Genomic DNA, 26,440 nt, shown 5'->3' on the forward strand with positions numbered 1-26,440 from the left:
AATTTTAATGTTTTGTAATAGCAGGAAAACCTGCTAAGTTTAAGTTATAAACAAGCAACTAAAATTATTTGTCCAACATTTAGAGCAGTTTACCAAACTTACTTTTGAAGACTCTCTTAGCCCAATCAGGTTTAACTTCATGACCACAATGCTGAATATTATTTAATTTTGTTTAAAGGATATAAATATACAATTTACTACTATGAGTATAAACCTCATTTTGCTACCAATGTCATTTTTTTATCTTGAACACATTTCACATGTTATTTTGTTTTCAGTATATTATTATATCAAAGCTTGATCAGTTTATTAAATCAGATTATAATCTTGATCAGTTTATTAAATCAGTTTATAATCTTGATCAGTTTATTAAATCAGTTTATAATCTTGATCAGTTTATTAAATCAGTTTATGATCTCGATTAATTTATTAAATCAGTTTATATTCTTTAGCATTTTTTTTTATTCAGTTCAAGATCTCGATCGGTTTATTAAATCAGTTTATAATCTCGATCGGTTTATTAAATCAGTTTATATTGGTTTATTAAATCAGTTCATGATCTCAATTGGTTTATTAAATCAGTTAATGATCTCGAACAGTTTATTAATTCAGTTCATGATCTTGATTGGTTGATTAAATCAGTTAATATCATGATCTGTTTTTAAATCAGTTCATGATCACGCTACCCGTTCTCGCCAAGATGCGTACAAATGACACGCAGTGTGGTTGTCGTGCGGTGGATGCGCCGGGTTCCGATTTTGTGTGCATGTGGTGCGCCGGTCCTTCCCATTCACTTGTATGGCGAATCGTTTCGTGGCGTTTAGTTTGTTGTTTTCTCATTTGTTTTCTGTTTTTTTTAAACCATTTTCGCTTGGGTTTAGGGTTTGATTTCAGATTTGTTTAAGCAGGTTATTTAATATACAGGTTTCTCTATGTTTTTGTCTATATTTAAGCCATGGTCGCTTGGAGTTGGGCTTAGAGGTTTGGGTTAGGATGTCATTTTTATATAACAAAAAGTTGTTCTAACCCTAAACCCAAGAGAAAATGGTAAAAAACAGAAAACAAATGAGAAAACAATAAATAAAATGACACAAAACGATTCGCCATATAAGTGAATGGTAAGGACTGGCGTATCATATGCACGCAAAATCGGAATTTGGCGTATCTATTGCACGATAATCACACTGCTTGTCATTTGTACGCATCTGGTGAGAATGGGTTGGATCGCGACTGGTTTATTAAATGATAACCTCGATCGGTTTATGATCTCGATCGGTTTATTAAATCAGTTCATGATCGCGACTGGTTTAATAAATCAGTTCATGATCTTGATCGGTTTATTAAATCAGTTCATGATCTCGATCAGTTTATTAAACTAGTTTATAACCTCGATCAGTTTATGATCTCAATCGGTTTATTAAATCAGTTCATGATCTTGATCAGTTTATTAAATCAGTTCATGATCTTGATCGGATTATTAAGTCAGTCCATGATCTCGATCAGTTTATTAAATCAGTTCATGATCTTGATCGGTTTATTAAATCAATTAATGATCTCGATCGGTTTATTAAATCAGTTCATGATCTTGATCGGTTTATTAAATCAGTTCATGATCTTGATCAGTTTATTAAATCAGTTCATTATCTCGATCAGTTTATTAAAATAGTTGATAACCTCGATCGGTTTATGATCTCGATCGGTTTATTAAATCAGTTCATGATCGCGACTGGTTTAATAAATCAGTTCATGATCTTGATCGGTTTATTAAATCAGTTCATGATCTCGATCAGTTTATTAAACTAGTTTATAACCTCAATCAGTTTATGATCTCAATCGGTTTATTAAATCAGTTCATGATCTTGATCAGTTTTTAAATCAGTTCATCATCTCGATCGGTTTATTAAATCAGTTCATGATCTCGATCGGTTTATTAAATCAGTTCATCATCTCGATCCATTTATTAAATCAATTCATGATTTCTGTCCATTTATTAAATTAGTTCATGATCTCGATCGGTTTATTAAATCAGTTCATGACCTCGATCCGTTTATTAAATCAGTTCATGATCTCGATCGGTTTATTAAATCAGTTCATGATCTCGAACGGTTTATTAAATCAGTTCATGATCTCAATCGGTTTATTAAATCAGTTCATGATCTTGATCGATTTATTAAATCAGTTTATTTATTGGTTTATTAAATCAGTTCATGATCTTGATCGATTTATTAAATCAGTTTATTTATTGGTTTATTAAATCAGTTCATGATCTCGATCGGTTTATTAAATCAGTTCATGATCGCGACTGGTTTAATAAATCAGTTCATGATCTTGATCGGTTTATTAAATCAGTTCATGATCTTGATGAGTTTATTAAACTAGTTTATAACCTCGATCAGTTTATGATCTCAATCGGTTTATTTAATCAGTTCATGATCTTGATCAGTTTATTAAATCAGTTCATGATCTTGATCAGTTTATTAAATCAGTTCATGATCTTGATCAGTTTATTAAATCAGTTCATGATCTTGATCAGTTTATTAAATCAGTTCATGATCTTGATCAGTTTATTAAATCAGTTCATGATCTTGATCGGATTATTAAATCAGTCCATGATCTCGATCAGTTTATTAAATCAGTTCATGATCTCGATCGGTTTATTAAATCAGTTCATGATCTCAATCGGTTTATTAAATCAGTTCATGATCTCAATCGGTTTATTAAATAAATTCATGATCTCGATTGGTTTATTAAATCAGTTCATGATCTCGATCGGTTTATTAAAACAGCTCATGATCTCGATCGGTTTATTAAATCAGTTCATGATCTCGATCGGTTTATTAAATCAGTTCATGATCTCGATCGGTTTATTAAATCAGTTCATGATCTCAATCGGTTTATTAAATCAGTTCATGATCTTGATCGGTTTATTAAATCAGTTCATGATCTCGATCCGTTTATTAAATCAGTTCATGATCTCGATCGGTTTATTAAATCAGCTCATGATCTCGATCGGTTTATTAAATCAGTTCATGATCTTGATCGATTTATTAAATCTGTTTATTTATTGGTTTATTAAATCAGTTCATGATCTCGATCGGTTTATTAAATCAGTTAATGATCTCGATCGGTTTATTAAATCAGTTCATTATCTTGATGGATTTATTAAATCAGTTTATTTATTGGTTTATTAAATCAGTCCATCGATTAATTAAACCAGTTTATAATCTTTATCGGTTTATTAAATCAGTTTATATTCTCGATAGATTTATTAATCAGTTCATAATCTCGATCAGTTTATTGAAGCGGTAACATCTTACAATGAGGTTGCATTTGTTAACATTAATTAAATTTATTAGCTAACATGAATTAACAACAACCTTACTGAAAAGTGTTACCAGTTTATAATCTTGATCAGTTTAACTTATCAACAAGCAACTGAAATTATTTGTCCCAAACTTAGAGTATATTTACCAACCTTATTTTTGAGGACTACCTTAAAATGTTAACCATGTTGTAAAATCAAGATCTGTTTAATTATTGTTTTTTATGTTTTATAGGTCTAATAAAGAAAATGCAACCTATGGTTGGGATTAACTTTCGCACAGTGTTTGGTGATCACTTGGTGAATATGTAGTGCTTACCAAACAACCCAGAAACTATTTATAGAGATACAAGATGAATAACACATAACATTGTGTTACATGTACAATACTTCTGGAAACACCATTATGGTAAACCCTACCAGAAAGTTGGACAACAATTCTGTTTATGGACCAAATGACGTTGAGCAAGTGTTGGTACCCATATTTGATACCTTCATCCTAGTGACTGGTGTGGTTGGACACATATTGGTTCTTATCATCATCTGTCGTACCATGCGCAAAGGACGTGGACAGATGAATGGAGGCAGGACTGGAGGAATACAAGAAACAAATGCAAACGGAACCGATGTTCTTCTTCTGTCATTAAGTGTGGCCGACCTTCTGCTGCTTTCCTGCCTTCCTTATCACACGGTTGCAATTGCGACCCACCACTGGCCCTTCGGGAGCTTCATGTGTAAATCTGTGAGCTTCCTAAGTGCGATGTGTACCTCTGCCAGTGCCTTCACACTGGCTGCTTTGGCGTTTGGTCGGTTCCTCATTGTGGTGCACCCATCAAAAGCGTATCGATGGCGCAGAGAAGGCCGATTGAAAATAATAGCTGGTGCATTGTGGATACCTGCTATAGTCCTTGCATCGCCTCAGTTTGCATGGCGGATGGTGATTTCAGGGCATGAAGCCCGTGAGGACCTGGCATGTTTTAATTTCCTATCCGATAAAGGCCAGTTGGCATATGGAGTGTGTCACTTTCTACTGGCTTTTGCCTTTCCACTTGGGATCATTGTAATAGCCTATGCCAAGATCTACCATTTCCTTAAAAAGACCAGACAGGGCCGAATAAGCCAGGCGGACCGTTTGGAACAATATCATGTGAAGGTAACCCAAACATCAGCTATGTTAGTGCTGGCATTTGCATTGTGCTGGCTGCCTTCATATGGTTTAATGTTTGCCCAGATAACTGAGAGTGATGCAACTTTACCTCGCTTGGGACCTTTTGCTACCTTCGCTCGCATCATGGCAACCTCGTCTACTGTGGCCAATCCTATTCTCTATGTTTTTATGTCAGAGAAATTCAGGAAGGAACTAATAAATCTGGGTCAAGAATGTTGTAAAAGCAGAGCTGTCTAAATATTAAACTGGACATTTATTTTATCACTTTCATAAAAAGTTGTTTACAAACCTGAATGTGTAAGTGTTAACAATTTTTTTTTTTTTTTTTTTTTAGCTTAATTATTATTTAAGTATAAGGGATGACATGAAAGCTTAAAAAAGTTGAGACTATTTTACACTGTCAGATAAAAAGTACCAAAAATGTCACCGTAATAAAAATGTCCTAATAATGTGCCAATATGGACCTAATATGCACCTGTTAGGTACAAAAGTGCACTTTTTGAAATGGTACCGTGCCCAGTGACATCTTTTTCTACCGTTTTACAGAGACTAATATACATTAACTGCTTTAGTTATACTGTATTGGTTAGAATACACTGTTACTTTGTACATACTTTAAATATTTTGTGTCAATACAATTACAGACTCAAATGGTTTCTGCAAACTCAGAAAGAGTTTAATGTGAATCTTGCCAAAAGAAATACTTTTGTTTCAGTTTGCAAACCCAAAATTGACAATATGGTTAATACTGTAAATAAGATTCAATTAGTGCTGGGAAAAGAAAGATTAATCGCGATTAAACGCATACAAAATAAAAGTTAATTTGTACTGTGTACTGTGGGTAATTATTATGTATTGGCTATTTAAACACACTCACATACATATATACATTTCAGATATATATATATATTTTTTTATTTTTTATTTATATATAATATAAAATATAAACAAATATACACATGTAAATGTTTATTAAATACACACAGCACATACTTGCATATTATGCTAAAAATCTCTTTTATTTTGTATTTGATTAATCGCCATTAATCATTGCCCAGCACTAGATTAAATACATTAAAAAAATACCATTCTAGTATATGTTTTATTTGTTTACAGAATGTAATAAAATTTTGCACTTAAATTAAAACTTATATTTTAATCAACTTAGATTCACAAGTCATTTTAACTGTAGTGACTAGTGATGAGTTGCTGTAGCTTAACTTATAAAATAAAGTTGACATAACTAAAGCAAATTCAAGTTTTATTTATTACTGTAAGTTACAGCGACTCATCAGTCAAGCTTGAAATGACTTGTAAATCCTAGTTGATTAAACTTAAAAATGTAAGATCAAAAATATGTTTATTGTACCAATGCCAAATTTACAGTAAGTCTGTATTTAAGTTTATATTGTACAGCATATAACCAATAATTGGATAAATATTGGACAGAACGAACTGTTGGGTTTTAAATACACATATGATGGGTTGCTGCAATGTAAAAAGTGAAAAGTTGGATCAACTTAAAAAAATTACTTTCGTTTGAAACTTTCGTACTCAATAGTATCTATTAAAAAATGTATTGACAGATCATTTTTTAAACCCAATGTAAGCCACACTCCACTGTACTGAACAGTAAATGCAAATTGTATGTCACTTGTAATGTGCTTTATTAAATTTGGTGATTCAACCACTTAAGCATTTACTTGAAAGAATAAATGAACCATCAAAATATATCAGATGACACTTTTTTTGTGCTTTGAACTCTATATCTGAGTAACAATAAAATCAGAAATGTTTCTGTTCATCACATCATCGAACGACACAAGCCAACAATGGACATTAGGAATTGAATGCTTTGTGGAGTCTTTCAGATAGACCCTATACAATAAATGGACACAAGTTTAATTAAATACAGAAACAAATACAGGACATAATGCTCTGAAAACACAGCACATATCTTAAAAAAATATTATGAAATCAAGTGTTTTGTGGTTTTTAAAAGCAGTTTTTATAAATAAATAAAACTGATGACTCTTCCTGCACTACACAGAGTTTTGTCCAATGCTCTGAATGATAATATACCCTCAAGGTTTGTGGCAGGACCCTTTCAAAATGTACACCTGTACACCCAAAACTTAATATTAGTACATCAGAGTTAAACATAAGTTTAAAAGGTTCAAAAGGTACATATCTGTACCTAAATTAGGATCTTTAGGGTATAGCCCCAGTCAGGGCCGCCTTAACCTAATGTGAGGCCCTGGGGCTGAGAGGTTTTGGAGGCCCCCATCCCCTCAATTTATAGTCTCATTTAAAAAAAAAAGTGTAATATCTAGGTAATCTACATCACAAAATGCATTAGTTTCTTTCAATACATACAACAGAGAGTTTTCCCTCTTTGACCCAGAAAACACCATAATATCATTATTTACATATATCACTGAGCCCACTTGAGCATAAACACAAGACACTTTACATTACGCGGAATAGAAAAATCTGTTACGTCTGATATTTAATTTCACAGTAAGTTACCACGGACCAATCAGCAGACATGTAACGTGCAGTTAGAGTGATTGACAGATAACCTGACAAGTTACAAAACAATATGAATGTGAACTTGGGAGGCCCCTGAACTTAGGAGGCCCCTGGGCTTCAGCCTAGGTAAGCCCGTGCATTAAGGCGGCCTTGGCCTCAGTGACAGCTTGGGACAATTTTTTGACCATTTTTTCTAAGAGCAATTTAATTTCATAGTGTTTTAAATCTTAACTTTCAGGAAATTCAATTAGCCTGTGTGTATTTTTATCACTTACCATCTTACATTCACATTCTTGTCCATAATCTTTAGAGTTGGATTGTTGAATTCATGAGCCTTTTCATATGAAATATTGTATTTGCCTGTAATATTATCAACTGATATTGTGATTTGTTTCCAGGTCAGTAAATAAGAGTTATGTCCCATACTTTTGTCCTCATAGTTTAAAGGTTTACAAAGTGAATTTGCAATCTTACCAAAAATGCCTGTTGGGCTGCCATCTTGTGGATATTGTTGAACAGCAGGCCACAGATACACACCCCCATCATTCTTATGAAGAAGAACGGAGACACTGAAATCCCCCATGCTAACGTTGATTTTATTGTGCGTTATGATCAGATCCACACTGTTGATACAGAATAACTCATTAGTGAACTTTTCTTTTGATTATTATACAAAATGCATGAAAAATAACCATGATGTTACTAGCCTATAATACAGGTTTTTTTCTGCAGACTGATACCATTGTGTCGTCATGGTTTAAATATGCTATCTGCAAATAGCTGAATTATGGTCAACATAGTAAAACCATGGTTATTTTTTATATTTTTTTGTGATACAGGTATAGGCAAAAAACTGCCACAGTATTTACCCATCAGTGTAAGATAGGGCAAAGTTTTGGCCCCACAGTAAGTCAACATTGTCCTGGTCATTACGGTAACTGATGGAGTTTGTGGTTATTGTGAGATTATGGGTCTTTTTATAATAAAAGGCAATTTTAGAAAATCCTGTTTTAGTTGTCTGGGATTCTCCATTCATATAAAACTCTATGGATGCATAGAAAAAGCCATGAAACATTAAAAAGCAAACATGTATTTGATTAATGAGGGGTGGCATGTAGTAGAAATAATTACTGTTTTCTGACCTCTAGAGGAATCCTCCAACAGTCTGAGTTTGTGATGAAGAAGAACATCAAAACAAAGTGGTTGAGACTGACCATCAGCAGCCAGCAAAAAACGATTACTGTTTTCTCCAGCTAGGACAACACAACCAAATGAATAAAATGAAATAAATTAATCTCACATAAAATTAATTATTGCATTAAAAATAGTTGTAATTTACCTGCCAAATAAAACGAAGCATAAAACACAGGCCTTTTGATCTGAAAATCATAGTCATCATGGCTGACTAAAGCAAACAGAAAGTACAACAAATGAAAATCCAAGTAATGTATTATTTTTTTATTATTTCTTTGATTGTATTGTAAGATATACTAGATTTTCCTTTAACAAAGAAAATAATTAAAGAAAAAATAATTAAATAATAAACAATTCTACAGAGGTTTACTTAAATAAAGCAAACATTTGGGGGGCATACCTGGCCTCATCGGGAAATCTAAAGTTATCCCTTCTGTATATAAAACATAAAAAAATTATAATATTATGTATTCTGTTTAAGCACTATAGCTGTAAGCGAATTATAAAGGAAATTTTCTTTATCTACAATATGACTTACATTCATGTTACTGTAAGGTTGTCATTTTTATTACTTACCATCACAGTCACTAGGTGTCAACCAAAGCATCTCACATGTTAAATGTGGTGCTTCTGAATGTATCTTATGGCTCCCTACTGTATAAAAATGAAAAGTAAGAATGTGTTTATATATATTTATGTGGTATGGTATGGTGATATACATTGCATTTCAAAAGTATTCAGACCTTTTCTGATCCGTTCTGTTATATGTTTCAGCCTGATACTACAATCGTTTAAATTCATTTTTTTTCTTTCATTTATCTATTCTCATACACAAATGTGCAACTTTGTCATGACAGACCCATGTGATGTGTGAAAGCATGTAGCCTTGGTTTATGTTTAATCAGGCGTTAGGTGTGTTCGACTTCATGCGGTGCTGCGCAGATACAGTAGATCGGCGGCTGACACGAAGCAATGCATGCCGTTTAGTAATATTGTCCGACTTGAGCTGCCGCTGAAGGCACGTGACTGTGTCATATGGTTTTAAAGTACCGCGAGAGCATTTCGAGAGTAGCCGACTGGCTCAGAGCCTCTCCAGAGCGGCTGCACGGAGTTTTGATGACGACACAGCTCTTCGTGGTAGCCTCACTGATGACAATGATCACGTGTGTTTCAAGTTAATTCCAACCTTCAGTTCCACTAATAAACATTATAAATTCATGTTTTTCTTACAGGTTAAACACGTTAATATGCATACATAGGCCTATGTTATATTGTGTCGTGTAATACAAAAAAATGAAAATAACAAACTCTATAGGAAATGTGAAGGTACGTCATGCAGTGTTGCATTATGGGACATGGGCGCCATGTTTAGAGGCACCACCGACCGCTATGCCATTTAATTGTGGGTGTGCTAAGCTAAAAGGTAAAATTAAGAAATGGAGAAGTTAAAATAAAAAGAGAAGGGACCCTATCGGGAGAAACTACATGCTACTGCAAAAAAACTTTATTTGGACACACTGTCCGAGATAAACAACGATCCATATGGTTTAGCAGCCCAAGACTGGATTACGGATCAAGACGCACCACCTCCTCTCACATATCTGTTCAATTATCTTGTTTTTGGATTGAGTGCATACATTTTGCAGGAGTTTAAGACTATAAATACCTTAAACTCATAGTAAGAGCTTTAATAAGGAGTTTTATGACAGTTGGCAAACCAGATAAAAGAAATGTACAATTTACTGACAATGTATTAATACCGTATCTTAATGATTCTATAAAATTGATTCTTTCTCTGTTGTATTCTGTGCAATGAATCAACACATGCTCATTAGATGGCACTTCTGTTTTGGCCAGGTTATTAAAACAAACTAAATGCTAAATATTCAGCTAACATTATGTTTTTTTAAAGAGCGCAGGGATGTTTTGAAAAGTAAAAGTTTTTCTCCTGATTGCGGCAGGCAAACCACGCGATCCGGCGTCTTTTTGTCACCTTCTCTACCGGCTTCCCTTGTTGTTTTTTCCAAGAATTAAAGCTGAAAAAGGTATTTCGTTGTTCAGTTTCCTTCCTGAACGATCGTTTGACCTGCTATGGCAGTTCTTGATTGAGCAGTACTGACCAAACATATAAACTTTTATTAAAATCTTGACAGAAAATCCAAACACAACTTCCAACACACAAACTCAAATACAGCGGGATAGGGTGCGATCCTGCAAATATGGCGGAGTACCCAGTATGAAACACGGCGTGACGTCACCTCCACATTCTCTATTGGTATTTTATTAATGTAGGCTTGTTTCCCATTATTTTCAGGCATACAGTATAAGCAGCAATTCAAATATTTGATATAAAATGTTTCTGGTTGCAACTTTTTATTAAAAGGTTTGTTTTTATCAAATTCACTTAATTCACGATAAAAAAAGAATCACGGCACAATTCACTTTCAGCTCCTCCCTCGACTGCAAGCGGCAAACCTCGCCTTCGACATCGGCTGCGGCTGAATGTAACCGATCGGAGAGATTAGTCGTGTACAGGCGTGGAGGAGCAGAAAACGGACACGCTGTGGTTCCCGTAGTTTGCTGCATTTACGTCAGGCATGGCTGATCACGTGGTGTTTGCTTGCTTTATCGCAGTAAACATGATTTGTAATATGTAAACAAAATAAAAAGTGAATTATACTGTTTTGAATGTCCGTGCATGAGCATGACAGCATCTGTTTTTACAAAAATAAAGTTTACATAAGCATCACAGCAAACACAAAAACGTTATAAAAAATTTTTTTATGTTGTGAAAAAGTTGTGATAACGTTATCATTTGACATACTTAATACAACCAAATGTCAGTTTTTTTTAACGTTATAAATACGTATTTTCACAACGTTTTAAAAACGTTTTGAGTTTGCTATTATTTAAATACCAATGTAGTGGGGTCTACGTTTTTTATCCATTTTATTTTGATAAACATGACACGATATAACATCGTGACTACATGAAAAGAGCTTTAAGTTTTTTATCCATTTTATTTTGATAAACATGAGACAATATAATATCGCGACTACATGAAAAGAGCTCCTACATGAGAGGAGCTGAAGATGGAGCCGTCAAGCCGGACACCTGCTGCTTGCCATAGTGACGTGTGTGCCTTGATTCCTTTTTTTTATCGCGAATGAATTAGATGGTGAATTTGATAAAAACAAACCTTTTAATAAAAAGTTGCAACCATAAACATTTTATATAGAATATTTTAATTGCTGCTTATACTAGATTCCCGAAAATAACGGGAAGCAAGCATACATTTACAGTATTGTTCAAAATAATAGCAGTACAATGTGACTAACCAGAATAATCAAGGTTTTTAGTATATTTTTTTATGCTACGTGCACTGTAACAAATTTCTGTAATTTCTACAGCAAAATTTTACAGTTACTTCTTGTTCTGTCATTTTACAAAGTTTAGCTGTACATTGCAATGCATTGTGGGTCAAAAAACTATTACAGAAGTTGACAGCTTTTCCCCCACAATAAATTACAGGTATATTGCGCTTGCCTGTAAATGATGCAGTATTACAGTTATTCACTGTTGAATGTGTTGCTTGCACGAGGCAGCTTGACGCCATTTTATGTCAGATTGCAGAGGAGCAGGGACATTGCCACGCCACTCATGCACAAAATGTAAGTATACTATTATAAATAGCTATTATAATTGTTAATGTTGGTTGAAATATAGTTTACCGTGTATCAGTCAAGCCCCACAATAAAGTTAATAAAGAAATTTTGAACAAGCAATCCCAGGTGAAGCAGTTTAGTGGTTAAAATAAAGTAAATGGTATAACTTTCATGTTAACCCTTTTCATATTTATATTGGACTTCAATGTATGTGCGTAAACGTCACTCAGGCATGCAAGCAGGGTGCGTGCATGCGCGTATGTGCACATCCACATTGATGCATAGGTCTTATACATGCATACATATATTTTAAAATATTGATAGGATCAGATCGAGAGTTTTTAACAAACGTGCGTGTTCATAGGCGCAAATTCTTTCTCCGCCGGTGGCAGCGTCAAGCAATGCTTAGCAACGAAAGAAGCTCTGAAGCGCCCACGCGATTTGAAGAGGAGAAAAGCGGCGCGGTAACGTTATCCGCGTGGTTTCAGACGCGACATGTAAAGTAAATGTAAAGCAACTGTGCGTATGTGTTGGCCATTTCGGTGGCTGCTCAAGCCGAGCCCCGGAGGACCCAGGGGATCAGGGCATATCTGCGTGTTTATTGTAGCACTTCCACTCATAAAACAACAAGTGAGAAACCTTTTTGGGGTTATAATGTTTCCACCGGCGCTGAAAACGCGTTCTGATGGTGTACTGGTAGCGCAGACTTTCGCAACTTTGAATGAGAGAGAACGGCCGTTTCTCAACCGAAGGCTTCAGTCTCCGGAGGTCGCATATGCAGGCTATATGTCATCAAGCCTGGTTTATTATTTTCATTGCAAGTCATAAGCATATTACAACAATGTATGATCAACAAAGAATAATAGTCAAGCTTTCAAAAATGATATTGCTATGAAAAATTACTGTACATTTGAATCTATTTTCTTTGTCTTTTAGGTGTTGGCAACAGCAACAGACGTTGAAAAAAGACTACAGTTTCCTGACTCTAATTGTCTAAGGTAGTCTATTTTTTGTAATGAGTTGTAAGCATTGCAAAGACGGGCTATGAAGGACACAAATTAGTTTAACGTGGATATGTTCATGTGGAAAGCAACAGATTTTTTGCATGTAAACCATTTGTTTATGCTTAGGTGAATCAGCGTTTGGATGCTGAGCATCGGGTGGTTGTGCCTCCACATCCCAACTTCGTGGCTGGAATGGCAGCTTTGTTTTCTAGCTACTACAACTTCAATCTGGTGTACCAGGAGGAGCAAGTGCACACTGGAGTTCATTCAAAGGTAACTATGTGCTTGAAGTACAATGCGGTTTATCATTATTTTGTAAAGTGTGCTATTATGAGTAACAGAGATTTTATTTTGCTTTAAAGGTGCAGTGTGTAATTTTTAGAAGGATGTCTGGACAGAAATGCAATATAATATACAAAACTACATTATCATGGGTGTATAAAGACCTTTTCATAATTAATCGTTATGTTTTTATTACCTTAGAATAAGACTTTTTTATCTACATGCACGAGGGTCCCCTTATGTGGAGGTCGCCATTTTGTGCACCATGTTTCCACAGAAGCCCTTAACGGACAAAATTTTTTGTCTCCGACAATGACACGTTTTTCTGTTGGCGGCTACTGTAGCTTCTCTATGCATTTCAAAAGCAAGGGATGAGCAGTGGGCTGAGCCGTTGGTTGCAATTTGCAATCTCTCCACTAGATGCTGCTAAATTTTACACACTGCACCTTTAAGTGTGCTTACAGGAAATCCCTTTAACATGATTTTTTAGTTGATAAATTGGGTTAAGTTAGCAGTTATTTACCCAAATGCTTTATATCATTGCAGAACCAATTAATTGTAACATTCAAACATTGACAATAAAGATTTATTTGATTATATATTTTGAAAAGTAGTTCTGCATTGGGGTAACTGAGCATTTAGGTAAATAAACTGCAAACTTGCTTATCTAGAATGTTTTTCAAGTCTGAAAGCACTATAAAGTTGCTTAATACACTTAATATGGTGTATTATGTTATGAATACTAAAATGTTATATTGTTGTGGTTTGTTTTATGTTTTGTTGTCCTTTGAAGCAGGGGATAGTCGGGAAATTTTCAACCAGAGGACCTGCTGCTTGAGGTTATGTTAATGCAACTAACCTAACCATAACTCATGAAATTTCGTGACTAGAAATCCAAATCATCCCTTCAACTGTTATGACCCTATATTTCACTATTGTCATTGCATTGCAGAACCACTTCCTGGTTTAGCTTGCCTGGACAGCACAACTGAAATTAAATTAATAATAATTACCAGCTGAATTTTTCTGTTGCAGTTTTTCTGCACTTAAGCTGAAAATGGCAAATCAGCTTGATTTGCACAGCCTGATGTATTTTTGCACTCTCATGTAGACCAGTTAAGGCACTTTTTCATAAAGTTTATTTTCATGTGATTTTGTGATTTCAGATGCTTCATTGGACTGAACCCGTCCAGTGGGACCAAGACAGCAAAGGTGGTTAGCCAAAAAAGAGGGAAGGTACCGGAGAAAAAGAAGAACCGCATTAACCCTCACGTCTCCTCTCTCCTTAAGCGGCTGATAGATTTTGAATGGCTTCAATTTTAAGTCTCAAGCGACTTCCTCACAATATGAATGGACAATGTTCTAAATGTTTTCTGAATTTCACTGAATGTTAAGAAAATGAATAGAATATGCTGTTAAGAAAAAGACATTCTGAAAATGTACAGTATTGTAACACTGTATTTTGTTTTAATAATAAAATTTCATGATTTTGCATCTTGGACTATGGTTTTATTTAACAGAAATAGAGAATCTTATCCAATGATGTTTGGATTTAAAGCAAGCCTGGTCTTATTTAAAACACTTTACAATAGGCATCAGCAAAGATTAACTATTTATTTTTAACAACAACACAATGTATTGTAAAATATTTACAGATTTTTGCTGGCAACTCGAGTTGGCAGCAAAAAGATGTAATTATTTCAAAACACATTATGTTGTTGTAAAAAAGATTCTACAATAACATATTGTATTGTGAGGAATTTACAGATATTACCTGGCAACTAGAGTTGCCAGGTAATATCTGTAATTTGAAAAGAAAACAAGATAATGTTGTAAACTAAATTACAATAAAGTAGTGTTTTAATATAAAAACCTAATACTTTGCTGTAATTTATGTACAACAATAACCTGTAAATGAAATCCAGTATTATACTGTAATTCATTTTTACAGTTATTAAAAGCAAATTCACAAAACTTTACAAGACTTTACTGGCAACTTTTTTGCCAGGTACTTACTGTAAAATCTACAGGCAAATTCGTTACAGTGTGGCAAACAAGTTACCAGTAGGTTCAGTAGATTCTCAGAAAACAAATGAGACCCTGCATTCATGATATGCACGCTCTTAAGGCTGTGCAATCGGGCAATTAGTTGAATTAGTTGAAAGGGGTGTGTTCAAAAAACTAGCAGTGTGGCATTCAATCACTGAGGTCATCAATTTTGTGAAGAAGCAGGTGTGAATCAGGTGGCCCCTATTTAAGGATGAAGCCAACACTTGTTGAACATGCATTTGAAAGCTGAGGAAAATGGGTCGTTCAAGACATTGTTCAGAAGAACAGCGTACTTTGATTAAAAAGTTGATTGGAGAGGGGAAAACCTATAAAGAGGTGCAAAAAATGATAGGCTGTTCAGCTAAAGTGATCTCCAATGCCTTAAAATGGAGAGCAAAACCAGAGAGACGTGGAAGAAAACGGAAGACAACCATCAAAATGGATAGAAGAATAACTAGAATGGCAAAGGCTCAGCCAATGATCACCTCCAGGATGATCAAAGAAAGTCTGGAGTTACCTGTAAGTACTGTGACAGTTAGAAGACGTCTGTGTGAAGCTAATCTATTTTCAAGAATCCCCCGCAAAGTCCCTCTGTTAAAAAAAGGCATGTGCAGAAGATGTTACAATTTGCCAAAGAACACATCAACTGGCCTAAAGAGAAATGGAGGAACATTTTGTGGACAGATGAGAGTAAAATTTTTCTTTTTGGGTCCAAGGGCCACAGGCAGTTTGTGAGACGACCCCCAAACTCTGAATTCAAGCCACAGTACACAGTGAAGACAGTGAAGCATGGAGGTGCAAGCATCATGATATGGGCATGTTTCTCCTACTATGGTGTTGGGCCTATTTATCGCATACCAGGGATCATGGATCAGTTTGCATATGTTAAAATACTTGAATGGGTCATGTTGCCCTATGCTGAAGAGGACATGCCCTTGAAATGGTTGTTTCAACAAGACAATGACCCAAAACACACTAGTAAACGGGCAAAGTCTTGGTTCCAAACCAACAAAATTAATGTTATGGAGTGGCCAGCCCAATCTCCAGACCTTAATCCAATTGAGAACTATGTGGGGTGATATCAAAAATGCTGTTTCTAAAGCAAAACCAAGAAATGTGAATGAATTGTGGAATGTTGTTAAAGAATCATGGAGTGGAATAACAGCTGAGAGGTGCCACAAGTTGGTTGACTCCATGCCACACAGATGTCAAGCAGTTTTAAAAAACTGTGGTCATACAACTAAATATTAGTTTAGTGATTCACAGGATTGCTAAATCCCAGAAAAAAAAATGTTTGTACAAAATAGTTTTGAGTTTGTACAGTCAAAGTTAGACACTTCTATTTTTTTGAACACACCCCTTTCAACTAATTGCCCAATTGCACAGCCTTAAGAGCGTGCATATCATCAATGCTGGGTCTTGTTTGTTTTCTGAGAATCCACTGAACCCACTGGCAACCTGTTTGCCACGCAGCAACAAAAAATACACCAAAAACCTTGATTACTCTGGCCAGTCACATTGCACTGCCACTATTCCGAACAACACTGTATAAAATACCAATAGAGTTTGTTATTTTCATTTTAAGTACGAGTTTCTGACGTACTTAATACAACCAAATGTCAGGTTTTTTGAACGTTATAAATAAGTATTTTCACAACTTTGTAAAAATGTTTTGTGTTTGCTATTATTTAAATACCAATTTAGTGGGGTTTAGTGGGGGGGATTTAAGAGCTTTAACTGTTATAAAAATACACATTTGTGAGCATTCGTGGAACTGAGGGCGTGAAAATAACGGAAATTCTATTGCAACAAAAAATCCAAAATAAATCAAAACTGTGTTTTAAATAAAAATAGTCTACGCTTTGCGAAGAATTTGCACAAATAGTCTCTTGTCATTTATGTAAATAGCTTCTTAAAGGGACACTTTTTGGAAAATATGCTAATTATCCAGCTCCTCTAGAGTTAAACATTTGATTTTTACCTTTTTTGGAATCCATTCAGCTGATCTCCGGGTCTGGCGGTAACACTTTTAACATAGCTTAGCATAATTCATAGAATTTGATATAGTCCATTATCATTGCGAAAAAGAGTTTCGATATTTTTCCTATTTAAAACTTGACTCTTCTGTAATTACATTTTGTACTAAGACCGACAGAAAATTAAAAGTTGTGATTTTCTAGGCAGATATGGTTAGGAACTATACTCTCAAACTGGCGTAATAATCAGTGACATTGCTGCTGTAACATGGCTGCAGGAGGCGTAGTGATATTATGCAGCAGCTAAAAATAGTCCCTTAGTAACTTTCAATAGCAGGGGACTATTTTCGAGCAGTGCATAATATCATTAATATCAATTTTCTGTCTGTCTTAGTAACTATTGTTTAAACATTTAACTATATATTTATGTAATGGGAGTAGGGATTTTCATTTATAAGGCAGTTTACCTTTCTGTGGCTTGGTAACAAACATAGATGTGAGAGGTGTAACAAACTGATATTTGAGTGAAAGTTTGAGAGCTTCTTTCTTTACAGCCTCTTGTACTGGACTTTCAAGAAGAACCCAATGAGAGAGAGAGAGAGAGAGAGCGAGAGAGAGAGAGAGAGAGAGAGAGAGAGAGAGAATCCATTTATTAACAATTCAACATTTTAAAATATTAAAATGTCTACATCACACTTACACAATCTAGAAATGATTAAAAAAATAAAACCAATTATCCATCATCATCCACATCACAAAGAACATTGGCAATAGTCCATTTGTCAACAAAGGCTTGCAAGTTATTACCAATTTATAGTAGGCATACTATATTTTAAACTGAGCTGTTAATAAACCTACAAAATCTCATAGACCTCTTTTGACCTTTTTTTAAAAAAATATATTCTTCCTTAAAAACCATATAGAAAGTTTAGCCACTCCAAAGACAAAATTCATCATAATGTGTTTTTTTCTTATTGATAGAATACTTTTTTCCAAAAATATTTGGAAAAAGGAAAAGGAAAACATTCTTCCCTAAGCAAACACCAACAAACAAAAATCCCAACCTGTAGCAACACAACACGAATGTATCAAAGTTTCATTTGGGAGCAAAATGTAAAATCAACACTCTGATTGGGATCTATATGGGCAACATGTTTATTAGTAGCATTAGCCCCATGTATTATTCTCCATTGGAGATCACCAGTTCTTTTATTAATTGGCAATTTATATAAATATCTCCAACAGCCTTGCCCGGGCTGCTCAGGGCCAAAAAAATCAAACCACCTTGATGATTTCATTTCTTTTAGTGATTTCATATGGAGTAACTTAACACATAAAATATGTCTCTTTTTTGTCCAACTCTTCAAAAACAACCAACTGTACATTAGAAAAAGGAAAAAATCTATTTTCTAAACCAAAGCATTCTTCGACAGTTGAGGAAACATCAAGCACTGGGAAAATATAATCACAACCATCCTCCCACTGACAAAGAGTATCATAGTCATTGGCAGAATGCTTTAGGGGCGGTTTCTCGGACAGGGATTAGACTAGTCCTAGACTAAAAAAAAATGTAAGAGCTGTCGCAACTGAAAACAACTTGCACTAACATATCTTAAAATACATCAGTGCTCTTTGTTTTGCCTCAAAATGCACATGTTTTTAGTAATGCATGTTTGTTAAAACTAGTTATATTTCCTAATTAAACTAAGGCCTAGTCCTGGTTTGACATGGAAAATGGAAATCTGATAAGATTTGAAGAAGTTGTGGCCATTTGAATATAGGAACTCAGGAAAACTCAAACCGAGAAAATACAGAAAGAAAAGTTAACACTTTTCCGTGCCAGAAGAGACACTAGGGCTCATTTACATCTCATTTAGCTAAGCCATACCCCCTGTAAAGCCGTTTCTAGCATCATATGTAGTATTTTGTGACAGAAGTCCGGATGACAACATGCAAAAATAAACAGGACTTTTTACCTTTGTGTTGATCACAAGTCGAATCCAGTCCGTTTAAAATGTGTGAATCATCCAATGACCATTTTTGTCCACAAATGCTTATAATCCGTGAATTTTAGATATATAGTCTATTGTTTATATCAAATTTCGCATGAACATCTGGTAATAGAATATAATATACAATCTGAGGACTATTTACATCGTAACATGTAAGGGTATATCAGATTACACTCCGGTAATTTACGTTCCGTTAAACACATGAACCCGCCTTTAAAGTATGTATTTAAAATAGGGAGGTAGTAAAATAGATAATCCAAACAGCGTTGTCGAAAACGTGACGTCCTTTAGGGATGTAACCAATCGCTCGTTGGTTCCTCCATCAGCCAATGACTTCATGGAAAATATTAATAGACAAAACATGTAGCCAATTATATAACAAATTCAACAATCTCTGTGTGACTTTTTTGTGTGTGTTTGACTTCATGCTGTGCTGCAAGAACTGACAGACAGATGACGTCAAAGTACCGCGAGAGCGAGTCGAAATTAAACTACTCCATAAGATTTCTTGAAGAGCTCTCGCGGTAGTTTGACTTCATCTGACTGCGGCACGGCATAAAGTCAGTGACACGGCTGACGTACGACACGGCTGACTGTTATCTGTTCCGCCCCAGCTTATTTTTTCAATGGAGGGACAGAAAGCTCTCGGACTAAATCTAACGTTAAAACATCTTAAACTGTGTTCCGAAGATGAACGGAGGTCTTCTGAGTTTAGAACGACATAAGGGTAAGTCATTAATTACATTATTTTCATTTTTGGGCGAACTATCCTTATTTAGTAGTCACGCTGTTCCCTTTGGGGGTGGGGGCGAAAACAAAAGCCGCTTATACAGTATGTAAATACATACAGACAATGACGCCCCCCTGCTGCATGCTAGAATCTCCGGAAAAACAAGCCAATTTCAGCCACAAAATGCACGCTTTTAAATATACAAAAACTGCTATCTCAAACATGGAGAGGCTTCTTCGTGATCTCAACTAACAGATTCTGCAATAAAACGAAAATCACAAATTTTGAAAAAAAAAACTTTGTTTCTCATTATCTCGAATCTTGTGCTGCCGACTTGTTTCACTGGTTTCCGTGACAGGTCACAAATGGCCAAGTTTTGTACATCCCGCCTCTCTCAGTGCTAAGTGTATACTGGCAGACTCCAGGAATCTCGCAGATATAAAATTATTATAAAAAGTGGTTCCTCAAAGAACCAGATCCCAGGTAATGCATTTATATCTCTAGAAACCTTCAGGATTTGCCCTGCCTGTAAAACGTAATCATAAAAAAGGTGTTAACCCACCAAAATCTACCTCTTCGGATTATGACTAAAACATGTCCTCTATATGACATTTGGGACAACAACTACAACAGACATTCTTGCACTTGTCTTCTCTAATAAACCATCCCAATTCTTTTTTACATACTGCTGTGTGCCAAAAAAAATACCTAAAACTTTTAACCCATCATTTCTCCATTTCAAACCAGGTAAACAAGGTTTTAATTCCCTTTCCCAATTTCCAACTTGCAACTTTTATCCCAATTGACTTTCGACGAAGAAGCGTTCTCATAACTCTTTAAAGCCTTTACAATTTTATGTACATCATCATAATTTTTGATAAAAACATTAATGTCATCAGCATATGCAGAAACAACCAGAGGAGAATTAAACTTACAGCCTGGCAAATTAAAACCTGTCAAATTATTTCTTAAAAAACATAGAAGGGGCTCAATAGCTAATGAATAAAGTTGCCCAGAAATAGGACAACCTTGTCTTATTCCTCTTTCAACTGATATTGGGCGACTAAGCTCCCACCTTCACCATACATGAAGCTTCATTATAAAGGAGGCTTACCCAGGCTATAAAACTCCCCAAACCCAAAGGCTTTTAAAACAGAGAACAAAAAATTACGACTGATTCTGTCAAAGGCTTTTTCTTGATCAAGGGAGAAAATACCAACAATTTGATCATGCACTTTACACACATCTAAAATATATCTTAATAAAAATAAATTGTCCATTATAGTTTGATCTGGGATACAATAGGTTTGATCCATGTGTACAAGCAAGCCTACAGTATATAAGGCATCAATCTATTAGACAAAGCTCTAGAAAGCACGTTATAGTCAATACATAAGAGAGCTATGGGTCTCCAGTTTTTTAGATGAGTTAAGTCTCCTTTTTTAGGAATTAAAGCTAAAACTGCTCTTCTGCAGGAAGTGGGAAGTAAATTGTCTTTAAAGGAGCTCACAAGAACATCATGCAAATTAGGTCCAATAAGTCCCCAAAAATGCTTATAAAAATCAATACTAAGTCCATGAATTCTGGGTACACACCCTGAATTCATCTGATTGACGGCTATAGTAAATTCTTCCAAAGTTATTTCTTTGTCCAACTGAGCTTGCTCAACTTTACTGAGCTTGGGAAGACCCTCCACCTGCTCCTGTACAGAGTCTTTTAACATTGTTCCTTGCCATACAAGTCTGTATAAAAAACCCTTGCACATCTCCTCATTTCCACTCCATCCGTTGTAATATTCCCATCAGGACATCTCAGGCATCACATCTTTCACATTGGATTTCTCCAAATCAAAGAAAAAAGTACTTGAGGCATCCATGTCTTTTAATTGGATAAATCTTGACCTCACCAGGGCACCTTTAACCTTTTCTTGTAGCATAGAACTCAACACCATTTTTTTCTTTTGTAGATCTTTGTTACTTTCAGCATTTTCAGCATTTATAATGTAATTTTCAATTTGTCTTATAGACTCTTCAAGGTCATTTATGGCCCTTTTTAACATAACAGTAGAAAAAAAAGTATATTGCTGACAAAAAAGTATTTGACAAAAACAGCCCTTGCCTCTCCTTAGTTTCAACCTGAACATTCTGCTGCACAGATACACTTACTCTCCTGTTTTAACTTTCATCAACTTTCCTCCCTGTATTCTCAACAGTTTTTGAAACCACGACAACTGACAATTGACTATTCCAGTCCCTCAGCTGCTACATCATCTCTGCTTTTCTGCCTCCTCATTAGTTTCACTATGAATTTGTTCATCCTGCACAATAATCGTTGCTGGGACTTTCAGTTTTCTCTGACCTACCATTCAGTTGTTCAATGTGATGCTCTCCATTTTCAGCATGTTCTCTATGTGGGCAATTAAGACGCTTATGCCCCACATCTCCACATTCGAAACATTTCATGCTTCCTGAACTAGCAAAAACCGTACAATATCCACCTTCATATTTTACCTTAAAGGAGATGTCCAAAGAATTTGTCGGAGTATCCAAAAACATGAAAACTTGTCTCCGTAATGAAATCACATGTTTTAAACGTGCATCCTTACAAACAAGAGTCAGCGTTTTAAATCCACTCGCAAACTTTCCAAATCTGCATAGTTCTTTCTCAATCAATTCATTAGGGATAAAAGGTGGAACTCCTGAGATAACTATTCTTGTGGATTGCACTGATAGTGGCAAAACTTAAACAAATCATTCATGAAAATACCACTTTCAATCAACTCATGAACTAGATGTTCCTCTTTCTACCGCCTTTTTTATTTGGGAGGCATAAGATATGCTATTATGACCAATCTGCTCACCTACTGCAAGCAAAGCCGCTTCCATCATAACACCGGGATCGGAAACAAACCGAATCCCGTGTCAGATGGACAGAGACGACGTCACAGAGGACGCCATTATCCGCACAATTTCAGCAAATATTCACGCCACCCTTCACTAGTCAGGGCACTGATCAGGGAGTCGCCATTTTAAGGGCTGTCTCAATCGCAAAATCCTTCCAGTGCACTAAAAACGTTCAACGTTATGAAATTTGACATGATTTATAAAAAGACAAATGTTTGTTTTAGTTTTAAATATAAACAAACATCGCTACACAGTATAAGGGACCACAATCTACTTAATATTTAAAATAATATTTAATTAAAATTGTAAAAAAATATATTTTTAAAATTAGGTAATTATATTCCCCAATTTTATGCACGGATATCTAAGAGAATAATGACAGAATTTTTCACAATGTACTGTTTAAAATTTAGTCAGAGAGATGTTGGTTTTGCCGGTTGTTGATGAGTAACAGCTGTGAGTGATCACAATGCGCTTAAGCAGCCACGTGACAGAAACATAAGTGAAGAGTGTCCCAATGTCAAGTGAGCTAGGGTCCTTACCAGTGCCCGAACCTGTGTACACAATATACTGATTCACGACCTCGGAAGCTAGGGAATGAATTGAGACACAGGGAACGTCTTACCTTTCTCATGTAAACGCGGAAAAGTATGGAAAAAAAGATCACCCCAGCAGTGTAACAAATTTTTAGCCACAATCTATCTCCCCATTCACCACCACTCGCTCACTCGCTCGCACCACCGAAACCCGAGAGAGAGAGAGAGAGAATTTTGAATCTACTTTATTCTACAAATTTTACACAACAACATACCTCATATTACAAAACACCTAAAGCCCACACAGCAATTACAAATTATTCAACCCAAATTGAAAAAACAAGATCATCATCTATAACAGTACACACAGCATCATTATAACTCCATACATCATTAAAACCTTCAATATTCTTCATTAATTTATAAAACAAGAACTCATGTCGTATTCTTGCTTTCAATAGTCTCCTGAAAGTACCATCTAAATCATCTCCTCCCTTTCCCTCTATTCTTTTTCTTCTTGTCAAATAGATGGCTGACTTGGCTTGACCTATAATAAAATTCAATAAGCGCCCTTTTCTCCTATTTTCTCTATAATATTTAAACCCATAAATAAACACAACATTGGAGAAAACAACATTAAACCCAGTAAAAATTCCTTGAAGTCTTGAAAACAAAAAATCCAATCTGTTACAATACAGAAAACAGTGAAAAATCGTTTCCCTATCATCACAAAAAGGGCATTTGCTTTCAATAGACTCACTTGTAAATGCATTTACATCAACAATTTCATGCAACACTTTCCATTGCAAATCTCCAGTAATTTTGGTCAATGGTGGTTTATACAATGTTCTCCATGCAGGACTGCATTCATTTTCAACACCAAAATGCATTTTCCAAGGAATATCTCTTTTACTCAATAACTTATTTTTATTCAACACTTTTACACTCAATTCATATAATTTCTTTCCACACATTGTACTGAGCTCTAGACATTCATCTTTCAATGCTTCAAAAACTGGGCTAGATAACTCTTCTTCAGAAAAATCAGGCCAGATCTCAATGTCCGGAAAGGAGTCATCTTTATCTGGCACACCTCCATTGTCAAAGACCCCTATAAGGGCTAACTCATCAGCATTTAAAGTCTCTTTGAGCCTCTCCAAAAACGCTCCAACTGTCCTTTTTGATTTAAATCCCAAATGTTGGGCGATTGCATCAGTCTTGTCAAACTTACATCCACAAATGTTCAACAATTGTCCCAATGTTATCACTCTTGAATTGATCAGGCTATTAGTCAGCCCAGGAGCTACTAACTCTCCAATGTCCAACCTTGCTTTACCCACTAGGGGTTCATTCAAGAGCCAAAAAAGCGACAGTGTAGATGTCCTTCTTGATGGACTTAAAAACATCCAGGCTTTTAAAACGCTGAAATAGAACAAGGGGAGTTCTTTAAAATCTCTGTCCGCACACTTAGTCCAAAAAAGGTTTTTAGCAAGTCCCCATTTTCTCACTTGCTCAAATATCAAACTGGCCCCAGCTTTCCAGATGTTTTCTTCACCAAAGAGAAACTTTTGCACAAACTGTAACCTGAAAGCAGTTTTTCTACTTTCCAAGTGAACGAGGCCTTGGCCTCCCTCATCTCTTGGTAAGAATAAAACACATTGAGGAACCCAATGTAAATTGTTCCAAAAAAAATTAACAAGCATTACTTGCAACTTTGATAACAGGCCTGCAGGGGGTTCTGTCGATGCCAGCCGGTGCCACAGAGTGGACGCCACCAAGTTGTTAATTATAAGTGTGCGCCCCCTATATGACATTCTGGGAGTAAGTAACCATTTCCACCTTCTCAATCTTCCCTCCATCATCTCTTCAATTCCCTCCCAGTTCTTTTTAACATACTGTTCATCTCCCAGAAAAACGCCTAAATACTTAATTCCACCTGAAGTCCATCTTAGACCACCAGGCAGACTGGGTTTTCTTTCACCCCATCCACCTACTTCAAGAGCAGCACACTTGTTCCAATTTACTTTTGCTGATGATATTTTTTTAAATTCTTCTACAACCATTTTTATATTTTCCACATCTTTCTTATTTTTAACCACCACCATTACGTCATCTGCATATGCGGACAAAGTAAAATTATGATGTTCATTCACAGACACACCCATTAAAACTTTTTTCAGTTTCAATAAAAAGGGCTCAATGGCTATAGAGTATAGCATCCCTGATAAGGAGCACCCTTGCCTGATTCCCCTTTGAACAGAGAAAGGAGCACTCAAACCACCATTGACCTTTACAATACTCTCAATGTCACTATATAGCATCTTTATCATTTTAACGAAGTCTTGAGGAAAACCAAACTTTCCAAGAACAATCCATAAATAATTGTGCTCTACTCGATCAAATGCTTTCTCTTGGTCTAATGAAATTAGACCAAAGTTTTGTCCTAATATTTTTGCTACCTCAAACATATCTCTAACTGCAGAAATATTGTCAGAGATCGATCTTTCGGGCACACAATATGACTGATCTGTGTGTATTATTTGTCCCATCCCTGTTGGCTAAGGCTTTCGACAATATTTTTAAATCCACGCACAGTAAGGAAACGGGTCTCCAGTTATTTATCTCCTTCAAATCCCCCTTCTTTGGTAACAGGGTTAAAACAGCACGCCTGCAACTAAAAGGAAGGGTACCTTGAGATATACTGTCATGCACAATTAACTTCTAAAAAAAAATCACTGCCTATAATATTCCAGCAGGCTTTGTAAAAATCAACCGTGAGACCGTCAATTCCAGGAATTCTATTCTCCATGCTTTTTAAGGCTTCATACAGCTCACTCTCTGTCAGTTGTGCTCCTAATTTAGGTTTCTCTGCATCTTCTATTTGAGGTAATTCACTCAAAAAATCCTCACTCAACTGATTGTCCTCTACATATTCACTTCTATACAATTCTTGATAAAAAACAGTAACTCTTCTTCGAATGTCTGAAGGTTCATTTAAAACTTCTCCATTAACACCCTTAAGACAGTGAATAAACCTGCTTTGGCCATTTTTTTCCCTAAGCCAAAG

The 26,440-nt window shown here is 35.5% G+C and overlaps 2 protein-coding genes and 1 long non-coding RNA gene across 7 annotated transcripts in view; 2 read left to right on the forward strand and 1 right to left on the reverse strand.

The window, feature by feature from the left end:
* The first annotated feature begins 3,027 nt into the window (after positions 1-3,027).
* On the forward strand, positions 3,028-6,369 carry LOC129428019 (somatostatin receptor type 2). The gene has a single exon (XM_055184868.2). It carries the CDS (start codon positions 3,702-3,704, stop codon positions 4,725-4,727), a length of 1,026 nt encoding a protein of 341 aa, XP_055040843.1. The 5' UTR covers positions 3,028-3,701; the 3' UTR covers positions 4,728-6,369.
* Positions 6,134-26,440, reverse strand: part of LOC129428014 (inter-alpha-trypsin inhibitor heavy chain H3) — a 95,455-nt gene continuing 75,148 nt past the window's right edge. For 3 of the 5 annotated variants that reach the window (XM_073876285.1, XM_073876287.1, XM_073876286.1), the window contains 9 exons: positions 17,660-17,760; positions 8,793-8,870; positions 8,617-8,649; positions 8,362-8,427; positions 8,165-8,275; positions 7,892-8,066; positions 7,497-7,645; positions 7,298-7,382; positions 6,134-6,368 (listed from right to left, as the gene is read on the reverse strand). In XM_073876285.1, the coding sequence (XP_073732386.1) occupies positions 6,254-6,368; positions 7,298-7,382; positions 7,497-7,645; positions 7,892-8,066; positions 8,165-8,275; positions 8,362-8,427; positions 8,617-8,649; positions 8,793-8,870; positions 17,660-17,760 (913 nt within the window). In that variant the 3' untranslated portion in view covers positions 6,134-6,253. Of the gene's footprint in view, positions 6,369-7,297; positions 7,383-7,496; positions 7,646-7,891; positions 8,067-8,164; positions 8,276-8,361; positions 8,428-8,616; positions 8,650-8,792; positions 8,871-17,659; positions 17,761-26,440 lie in introns of those variants that run through there. The other 2 variants (XM_073876265.1, XM_073876288.1) reach the window with 2 other exon arrangements.
* On the forward strand, positions 11,843-14,661 carry LOC129448817 (uncharacterized). The gene is made up of 4 exons (XR_012373277.1): positions 11,843-11,887; positions 12,818-12,879; positions 13,012-13,158; positions 14,334-14,661. It is a non-coding gene; the product is annotated as an uncharacterized lncRNA (long non-coding RNA).

The sequence above is a fragment of the Misgurnus anguillicaudatus genome, chromosome 14, assembly GCF_027580225.2.
Source record: "Misgurnus anguillicaudatus chromosome 14, ASM2758022v2, whole genome shotgun sequence".
Lineage (NCBI taxonomy): Eukaryota > Metazoa > Chordata > Actinopteri > Cypriniformes > Cobitidae > Misgurnus > Misgurnus anguillicaudatus.